The 10,994-nt window shown below is 36.2% G+C and overlaps 1 protein-coding gene across 1 annotated transcript in view; it reads right to left on the bottom strand.

Moving 5' to 3' along the window:
* The window catches only part of GTPBP10 (GTP-binding protein 10 (putative)), a 22,020-nt gene extending 11,265 nt beyond the window's left edge, over positions 1-10,755 (bottom strand). Inside the window, exons 1-4 of the mRNA XM_004676669.2 lie at positions 10,672-10,755; positions 7,365-7,558; positions 4,254-4,345; positions 3,451-3,595 (exon numbers count right to left, since the gene is read on the bottom strand). Of these exons, the coding sequence (XP_004676726.1) occupies positions 3,451-3,595; positions 4,254-4,345; positions 7,365-7,558; positions 10,672-10,704 (464 nt within the window). The 5' untranslated portion in view covers positions 10,705-10,755. The remainder of the gene's footprint in view (positions 1-3,450; positions 3,596-4,253; positions 4,346-7,364; positions 7,559-10,671) is intronic.
* Between the last annotated feature and the right edge of the window lie 239 nt (positions 10,756-10,994).

Here is a 10,994-nt window from a genome sequence, read left to right as displayed (position 1 = left end):
GCAATTTTATTTTTAAAGAAATGGGGTCACTTTTCCTGTAGAGTTTCTCTTTCACAATCTGTATTTTTTTTATTCAGACACCCCTTTGATGTCATTTAATATGTTCCCCTGCCCTGGATTTTCTATAAATCAGTAAGATATAAAGCTTTGATTAGATTCAGGATTCTTTTTTTCCCTGAGAGATGTTTGGCCTTCTTTTTAAATTGAATTATATAAGTTGAACACCTCTCAAGGTTACACTGCAATTTTCTCAACTAATTTCCTGTTGTTTGGCATTTAGGCTATTCCCAATATTTCTCTATTATATAGATTGTTGCAAAAATCCATATAGCCGAGGGCCCTCCCTGGTGGCGCAGCAGGTTAAAGCACAGCACTAAGAAACTAAAGCCACTTCAGCATGAGTTCCATCCCCGCCTGCCCTGGAGGTGACCACATGGCACGACAGACCTCCCCTGACCCGCCCACTGCTCCCCTCAGTAGTGAACTTTGTTGACCTGCCCGTTCTGCTCCCCACTCTGTCTCTGGTGAATCCTTTCACCCTCTGCATTTTTGGCTTGTACCCCAGTTCTGTATGAATCAATAAATAAATCTTTAAAAAAAATCCATATAGCCGAAAGACACATAGTGACATTATCCTACCTTTGAAAGGTAGGATTAATAAGCAACTAATATTTTTCCTTTCTGTAAATGATATTTGTTATTTGCCTGATATTTTTTCAAAAAATTTAAACACTGCAGTGACTACCCCTGAACCTTTACACATACCTTTAAACTTTTAGTGGAGATAAGAAATACTGGATTAAAATATATGCTCTTTTTAAAGGCTTTGATTTGATTACTAAATTTACCTCCAGAAAGATCCACCATGCATGAAAAAAAGAAATGGGTGTCACTTAAGGTATGATTTTCTAAATTTCATTTAGATATTTTCATTACATTTATCCAACAAAAGGGAAAGTAAATTGGTACAGCCACTATGGAAAATAGTATGATGATTTCTCAAAAAAATTAAAATAGAGCTACAATATCATGCAAAAATTTCACTCCTGGGTATTTATCTGAGGAAAACAAAAGCACTAACTTGAAAATATATAAGCATCCCCATCACTGCAGCATTATTTACAACACAAAGACATCAAATATTAGTGTCCATCAGGGTATGAATGGATAAAGAAAATATGATTAACTTTTATACACACACACATATATACAGGTATTTACATGGATAGTGTGATATTATTCAGCCATAACAGAAAGCTATCTTCCCATTTGCAACCATATGGATGGATCCTGAGGGCTCCCACTGGATACCTCAGCTCACAGTGAAGCGGAAAAGCTGATAGAACCATTGGTACTACTAGGTGCAGTCTCTGGCCAATTTCAGAAAAGCCACATTTCAACATAGCATATGTTAGACTATTGTAATGATCATTATATATACAATATAATATTATGTTGTAAACCTGAAAGTAATGTTAGTCAATCATAGCTTTAAAAAAAATTATGTGACAAATATTTGAACACTGACTTGTTACAAGGAATACCGTAGGCACCAGATATAAAGCAAAGGAGGAGAGTGAGAGAAGGGGTGAGATGGAGCTGGGGAAAGAGCAAAGGACTATGGAAGGACTATGGGGGCTTTGGTGGGGGATGTTCCTGAAAGGGAGGATCTTGATTTTAATTTCAAATTCACTTCTGAAAATCTTAGCAGTTCATGACATGCAGTCTCCAAAAGGTTGGCAATATAATGATGATGACAGCAGCCATCATTTACTCACTGAACTTTCCTAAATCCAATCCAGGCAAGGAATGTGTTATGTTGCAAATGTATCTTACTCATCAACAACATTTTAAATTGAGAATTAGTGCCAACTACTAATTAAGATGAGAAAACAAAGATTCAGAAAAATATATTTAACTTAACTCAGACTCTCCAGCCAACCTTCAGAAGATTTGAGATACTAACCCAAATAGTCTCACTGGAGTCCTCAATCCCTAATATAACAAAACTTTATTACTCAGTTTTGTTAGGCTCATTTTAGTATGTGAAGGCATCCCCATAGAACTTGAAGCACATTTTTATACCAAATGAGACTGTAAATAGCTGGATTCTGTCTTACCCATAAAATCCTATTAAGCTCATAATATTCCTGCAAATAGCTAGTATTATATAACCTATGTTTTGTAATCATAATTTTATTTATATATATATATATACACATATTTAAAGATTTACTTATTTACTCATACAGAACTGGGGTACAAGCCAGAGATGCAGTGGGTGAGAGGATTCACCAGAGACAGAGTGGGGAGCAGAACAGGCAGATCAATGATGTACACTGCTGAGGGGAGCAGCAGGCGGATCAGGAGAGGTCTGCCTTGCCATGTGGATTTCCTCCGGGGCAGGCGGGGATCGAACTCATGCGGAAATGGCTAAAGCTTCTTAGTGCAGTGCTTTAACCTGCTGCGCCACCAGGGAGGGCCCCATAATTATATTTTATTAAATAAATTAAATATGAAATGTTTGAATGCCAGGATCCTGTTTTCCTTATTATAACTTCAGCTGGAATGGAGCTACTGGGAGATCTAAGTCACTGCTGATAAGAAAAGACAAGGAAAGAAGTAGGATAAAGACAGAGTGAGACAGCTAAAGAGCTGTCTGAAGAGATGAAAAGAGCTTAGAAGAAGTTAAGGGAAGGCAAGGAAAAGACCTGGCAGTCTGGAGAAGTAGGTTGCAGATTGGCAAGGAAGGAGAAATGTAATGTTGATGTTTTTTCTTACTTTATCTAATACATATTTTGCTATCTAACTTATTCCAGCTGGTGTCAATACTACAAGTCCTCCAGTGAAATAACAATGATTGACAGAAGAATGGAGGTAGGTGAAAGAGGACAGTGTCATAAAATATGTAGTACCACAAATAGATCCTAAGTAAAGCATGATGGATAGGGAGTCATAGCAAGAGCCAGCTCAGTGATCAATAGTGAAGAAGTCTGATATCTGAGACTTCTGTAACAACCTTTAGTCATCTGATTAATGGTAACTCATGACCTGTATTAATACTTGTAAGAGTATCTCAATCACTGCTTCCCCTTTTTATTTCTTTCTATATACTTTTATGATGTGGTTTGTTTGGATTTCTAATTTTATTCCACAATAACTGGTTACACTTTTTCCTCTTCTTATACTACTAAACATGATTGATTTTTTTTCATTCTTTATTCATTCTCAAACATTTTCACTTGTCTGTTTGTTATGATCTTTGGCAAAAGAGTAGTAGCTATGAAACTGTATGTTGGCAATATGAAAATAACTACCTGTAGTAGAATATTTTCAAAATATATAATCACAAATTCCATAAAATAAAGTTGGTTCCAAATTACTACTTCCATTAATTTCCTATTCACAAGCTATCTGTCCAAAAATATTAAAAATTTAAATGATACTTACCCCACTAGGCCTATATCAGCTATAAGTTTAAGATCAAGGTGAATAATTCGTTTCTGGCCTTTCAATGGTAAGAAATTTGTAAGCAATTTACCACCAAGGCCTCCTTCAGCTACCAAAAGTCTGTCTTTTTCTTTATTGAGTTCTCCTTAAAAAGAAAAATTAGAGTATGCGATAGTAAGTGGAGGTAATCATTAGTGATTTTTGTTGCAGAAATAGATACCAGAAAAATCCAATTCACAAATCCAAATAGAAACATAAAATTATGTTCCTATTAAAAATCTGATCTTGGGCCCTCCCTGGTGGCGCAGCGGGTTAAAGCACAGCACTGAGAATCTAAAGCCGCTTCCACATGAGTTTGATTCCCGCCTGCCCCGGAGGTGACCACATGGTGTGGCAGACCTCTCCTGACACGCCCGCTGCTCCCCTCAGCAGTGTACTTCGTTGATCTGCCGGTTCTGTTCCCCACTCTGTCTCTGGTGAAGCCTCTCACCGCCCCTGAGCCTCTGGCCTGTACCCCAGTTCTGTTGCACAAATAAATAAATGTTTAAAAAAAAAAATCTGATCTTGAAGAAACAATTTTAAGTGATTGAAAGAGACTACTTAAATGTTTTAAAACCAAGTAAATGCTCTTTAAAATAATTTGAAATCTAGCAGTTAATTTTAATATCTTTTATTTAAAGTTTTAAAAAGTACTTTTATAAATCAACAATTGAAATTGTAATTTGTTTTAAAAATTCAAGACTCAAGAAAATTATTCCCCAGTGTCCAATTTTTCATGACCTTAGAATCTAAGGTACACTTACCTATAATTTTACCATTTTCATCAGTTACTGAGATTCCTACAGGTACAGGAATTTCACAGTCTTTTCCTTTGGAGCCTTTTAGTGCACTAACCCTACAAAAAATTAAGCCAAATTAAAGTGACAACAATCCACTAAATGGGATAACTTATATTCAAACAAGTTTAATGATTTACCAAGGAAACTATCAACCAACTCTTCTAATGGAGATGTTAAATAGTCAAATACTGGGGGAAAAAATAATTATCCTTAATTATTTATTCGTATTTAGGCCATTACATTCCCAAAGAAAATAATACAAATTAATGATTTAAGATACCAAGCTAACCACAGTCACTGTAACTCATAATGAACTAAAATACTGTATACTTGATGATAGAGATAATTGCTATAACACAAATAAAATTCAAATTGTCTTCCACAACACCAAGTCTCTCTTGGCTCTACATTCTGTTTCCTCCCCTGAAATGCTGGTGAATAAAAATATGACACTCAACTCCTTTCTCCTCCATAACCAACTTTCCCTGGTTCATGCACAGAACAAACAATATTGTGATTCTAGAATAGACCACATGGTAAATCACAAAACATTTATTTCAAGGGCTTGCTGGATATGTCTGAAGATACTTTAAATTGCCTTACTCTTCATCCCAGTGCCATATTCGTACTATGATCTTCTCAAAGAATGGTACTATCAACTTAGCATTACTCAAGTCAAAACAGGTGTCATCCTTGATTTTTCAGCTTCTAATACAGCATCATTCATTAAATCTATTTTACTTTCTAACAATATTGAATCCATCCATTTGTGTCAACCAATTCATTCATTCAATCAACTAATGCTGAGTATTTTACTATGTGTCAATCATGCACTAGATGTCTGAGATAAAATGGTCTAAATGAGTATGTTCCCTGCCCTCATGAAAGTTACCACAGTCTCACAGGAGAACAGATGTTAGTCAAACACATGAAAAATGGAAAATGACAATTGTGGCAAGTCATATTAATGACAGCCTACATTTTTGTGTGGGGTATGAGAATTCAGACCTTTTGAGGGAAATCAGCAAAGTCTTGAGTTTTTAAATCTAAGGGATCAATAGATTCCAGTTGGGCAGATGGGAGAAGAAAGCATTGTAGGAATGATAACATGAAGAAATATACAGTGATAAATATCAGCTGAAGACACTATAAAAAAGGCAAGTATGGCTGAGATTTATCAAACAGGGTAGACTTTGATTCAGACTATCATTTTTGAAATATTGTAGTATTTACCAACTGATCTCATCTCCAGATTCAGTCACCTCTAATTATTCTTAATTTAGCTACCTCTAGAATGATTTTTCTAAAACACCAGTTTATAAATGTCAGCTGACTATTTAAAATCCTTCAATATTCCCTATCACTCTAAGATAATATTAAACATTCTTTAACATAGTGTATCAGGCTCTTCCTGATCTGGAACACAATGTCTTTATTTCACAAAATGTCACTCTGCTTGTACCACCTTTATGATAGAAATAAACTTATTTCACATACTAGCATGTTCTCTCCTAATCCAGGTCATGTGTATTATATGTATACATACATGCATGTATGAACATTCACACACACACACCACTGCCAACACAACTTTTCCTGCCTTGACTTCTAGTAAAGTCCGAAGTGCCTTTCAAGGCATGGTTCAAGCACCATTTTCAAAATACAGGTAAGCTGAGGAAAATATTAATTTCAGAAAACTAGTAACATCTACTAAATCAAAATACTTTGGTTCATCATAACACCATCTCCCAGCTAAACTGATTTATGCTTGCTATAATATCATATACCACTTCAATTACTTTAAAGTTTTTTCTATTATTTCAAAATAGCTCAAAGAAATTTTGAGACGGAAGAAGTACATATTTTTAATAAAAAGTTCACCAATTGTAACGAATAAGAATGAAGATTAAGTCTTGCCCCTATATTCTAAAATATGCAATATAAAATCCCAGATAAACATTCTATTTAAGTCTTTGTTAAAAATTTGAAATTATACATCATCTTTTATATTCAACTAATTAGAACATAGAATGAGGGTAGAACTGTAGCAATTTTAATTCTCAAAAAAATTGTAAAATTTTTTTTTGTTATGTTAGTATGAAAAATCCCACTTTTTCCTACCTGTAACACCAAAATGGACTGTGGGTAGACTATGGGTGGTTTGGTGGTGGTTGTGATGTGATAACATACAGCTGAGAAATGTGAACCTATACCTCTGAATCAAACGCCATTTTGTAAACCAATGTTACCTTACTAATAAAAAAAAAAATAGCATTCTGAACTCAAAACTACTCTGTAATCTTAGTTGAAAGTGTTCTTCATGCTGCAATACATGGGTGTCTACCACCCCGCCTCTATCCTCTTCTTATATCCACTCCCAATTAAATATCTGATGTATCCTACAGTATTGTGACAAATAGATATATTCAAACACTTCCTTGGAAAGAGAGAAGAAAAAAATATATAAAATCTTATCTTTATGTCAACACCTTCTAAAAAATAACAATACAGTGTTAGAGGTCTGATGAAGGGTACTTTGCACTTTGATGGAAGTTTTAAGAATTTATTTCTTCGTATTTCTCATAATGAAAGAATAAGTTGTTCTCATATTTTGAAAGCAATGTAAGTTTCACAAATGATAACTAACACTAACAAAAATAAAGGGAATGTTTTGCTGTCATAGAAGATAAAAATAGGAGCAAAAGGAAGATATTCAAGGGGTCTATCAGTGAAAGTCTTTAAATTTTAAGCATTGCCTATAATATCCTGGCAGATAATGGTTGGTGGTGTAGCGTAGCAATATTGAAATTTGAGAAAGCTTACATAAAGATTACAAAAGATAACTTTAAAAGAAAACATTGGGGATTCATAGCACTTTGTATTTTTAAAGAAGTACAAAAAAAGCCAGCCATTTGGTAGAATAAAAAATGTGAAAGCTCCACAACATTTCTTTCTACCTACAGTTTATCTTGCTTTACTAAAGTTGAATAAATTACCAATTTTATCTTTCAACTTTTTTTTGCCTCCAGAAGAGATTAATGTTATAAAATCAAAAGTCATTCAGTAAATGCTTACCGACTATTTGCTCCTTCTCCAGCCACAAATCTCTTCTTAGGGTATTTGTTTTTAAGTTGTTTTAAAGTCATTTTGTTATTGGCAACAACCCAGACATCACCGCCTTTTCCACCTTCTCCACCTAAACGAGGGTAACCCATTCCACCACTTCCGCCTCTGGTGAAAATTCTTAGGTTATCAACGAAGTTTCCATACTTAAAAGACAGTGAGAGAACATTTGTATAACCAAAGAGCTTCCAAATTATAACTACTTCCTACTTTGCTGTCACTGAGTACCTTATAAAAGTCACTCAATAGTCACTTTCTATAGCCAAATTCCAACTACCTTCCTGTTTGACCTCCCTTCCCCAGTTGAATAACTGATAAAAATATTAATTGTCCTACTTATCCAACTCTCCCTGAGATTGGCCCACTTTTCAATCTTGACTTTCTCTCTGTGGGTGCTCTCTGCCTGTAGCATTAGTTATCACCTAAATGAGATATTTCCTCTAATATTTTGGACATCTCCAACAGGACATCAGCTTAACTAAAACAACCAAGTGAAAGATCTGTATTTAATTTGTTCTTAACATAGTAGCTGAAAGGATAATAATCACCCCAAATACATTGCATTAAACATGTATAATCATGACACAAATATGTATAAAAATGGCAAAAACAAACTTTTCCCCAGATAAATTGTTCCTCTATTTTTCTCTCAAATGATGGAACCACAGTTTATCTAGTCATTGAGTACACCTACGTATGGAAACTTTGAACAAACCTGCTTCTTTCTGTAAAGGTTTTCCTTTCTGATTCAAATGTCATAGTATCTTCACCATCACATTAATTCATTTTGGTGTTCTTTTAGAGTCCTTTTAGTCTTTCAGTGCTCAATCATTTCTTCAACACATCCTTTCTTGTTCTATTCATTTCTTATTGTACTTTGAGCTATTTTTCTGTAAATGGATCTGATCTCTGGTTGATCCCTTACTCAACACCCAACCATGGTTTTTTGTTTGTTTGTTTGCTTTTTGCTGTTTATTACAGAAAGTCTAAAATTCTGGGTATTATACTCAAAGCTCTTAACCTACCCTTCGAGTTTCATTTTCACTCACTGAATCCTTTTCTTCCTCTTTGCTCTGTCATAATATATTCTCATGTCTCCACAGTCCCATTTGTTCTTTTCTAACATAAAACTCCTAAATGTATTTTCTGATGTTTCTCTCAATTCCTTTTTTTTTTTAAAAGATTTATTTATTTATTCATATAGAACTGGGGTATAGGCCAGAGGTACAGGGGGTGAGAGGATTCACCAGACAGAGTGGGGAGCAGAACAGGCAGATGTACTGAAATCAAATGCTGAGGGAGCAGCGGGGTGGTCAGGAGAGGGTTGCCACACCATGTGGGTCAGCTCCCTGGGTGGGGATGGAACTCAAACTGCAGTGGCTGCAGATAGCTTCATAGTGTTGTGCTTTAATCAGCTGCACCACCGGGGAGGGCCTCTCTCAATTCTTTGAATCAGCACTCACTGCTGACTTTTCTGTGTTCTTTCAGCAATTAAATTCTCTCTCTATTATTACATCTGTTACATTTCTTATTGTATTTTGTATTTACTTCTGTTTCCCTCACTAAGTTAAGAACTTGCAGCCAAGATCCTATGTATTAAGCTTCCAGACCAGCAAAATTCCTTACAGAGTAATCTCTCAAACTTAATATCTTTACTTCCTGGGTCATCAGATTATCAAGAACATCTGGGAACTTTTTTCCAAATACAGACACTCTACTGACCTTTCTGATAAGAAGAGAGGTTGAGGGTGGGTGAGCCAGTAAGTATATTTGGCTAAAATTTCCTTGGTAATTCTGAGTCAGTCTAGATCTGAGATTGCAGTGGACAGGATAGGAATACAGCAAAGATGCAAAGCATAGGTTGCCATTTGAGTAGGCAAATGCATGTAGTCATGAAATAGTGTAAAGAAAGAGAATGGAAGGAACTTAAGATCTAACCTAATATGAACGTAAGATCTAACTAGAATATTATTTCCTGGGTGAAGTACTTATGTTTGTCTGAGAGGCTACACAAAAAATGTATCACAAGTAGAATGCAGAAATAAAGACTCCCCTGGCAAACAACACTGAATGGAAGTGTTCATGGCAGTAAAGCTACACAAGCAACTTTTAATTACCTATCTACAAAGAAACGGTAATTTACTTTTTAATTGAGGATTAGTTACCTCTAAGTCTCTTCTTTTGACTAGCCTCTTTAAAATAGGTAGATAAAGTATAATTTCACTCAAATATTATGACCCATGTCTTTCCTCTGTTGAAAAGAACACTCCTATTTTTAAAGATCCATTCAATGTGTGACACATCCTATATGGCTCTAGAGTCATCAGATTCAGAGGTTTTTAGAAACCAAATTTTAAAATACCTTAATCTTGTCTTTAAAGTAGTGACAAAACTATGACACTGGTAGGTTTCAGAAAACATTTAACAAAGAGCCCAGTAGGGCTCTTAAAGAGTTAAAAAGCAAAACAAAAACTGAGGCAACTGTAAATTTCTTACCAAAACAGCTCTTAAAGCCGGCACTACACACACACACAATCTGACTTCCCGTAAGGCTAGAGAATGACATATTTTTGTTCCGTTCCCTGATGAAAATCGTTTTTTAGAAAGCTTTTAAAACAAGGCCCTCCCAGGTGGCGCAACAGGTTAAAACACAACACTATAAAGCTATTACAGCCACTGCAGAACGAGCTCCATTCCCTAGCCAGGGAGCTAACCCTCATGGCTCCTGTCTCCCCGCTGCTCCCCTCAACAGTCTATTTCAGTACATTTGTCTGTTCTGCTCTCCACTCTGTCTCTAATGAATTACTCTCACCCTTACACCCCAGTTCTGTATGCCTAAATAAATCTTTTTAAAAAGAAAGAAAACGCTCTTAAAAACAATGTACTTGAGGAGAAAAATAAGATCGGGTTACAGATACAGTACAATATTTAAATCAAGAGAAAAAAATCAACTTTACACTCCATGTATACCATACTGCATGTACAACTGACAGCTCTTCATCCCACGTGCATACGCACAATTCTGAAAAAGCTCAAACCCCTACCGCAGCCAAACAACAGTACTAAACATATTGTTCCCGCCTCACAGGACAAGTTAGACCACGAGAGGGGCAGAGAGAATTACAGTACATCCAAGCAAGCAAGAGGCCTGTAGGAAGAAAAAAACGGAGAGATAGCAGCGAAGTCGAATCAGAGCCCTGAAGGGGTGCTCCACACACCCCGCTATCGGGTCTCATTCCAAGGGGCAATGGTCACGGACCTTTCTCAACAACGCGCAACTGCAGTGTACCATGACAGCGACGGTTAGGATTCCCTCTTGTGGAAGCTGTACACACAGGACCACCGCGCGGCTCTTCTACGTCATCTCCAGTCGCTGACGTCACTTTTCCAGGGCGCTTTCTACAGGGGCAAGCGCATGCGCCGTGCCTTGCACTTGCAAAGGGCCCGCTGGCGCGTGCGCTGTACAACTCATCCTATGAGGGGTTGGAAGAAAGCGGCTTCTGTTTAAGAGTTACGATAGCAGCAAAGTATGCGACGATGCCAAGAAAAAGCGTGGTTGACTTAGAATCCACCATTTTGAGC

This window comes from Condylura cristata, unplaced genomic scaffold, assembly GCF_000260355.1.
Source record: "Condylura cristata isolate star-nosed mole 26May11 unplaced genomic scaffold, ConCri1.0 scaffold00005, whole genome shotgun sequence".
Taxonomy (NCBI): domain Eukaryota; kingdom Metazoa; phylum Chordata; class Mammalia; order Eulipotyphla; family Talpidae; genus Condylura; species Condylura cristata.
Note: the sequence above shows the minus strand (reverse complement) of the source record. Positions and strands in the feature narration are given on the sequence as shown.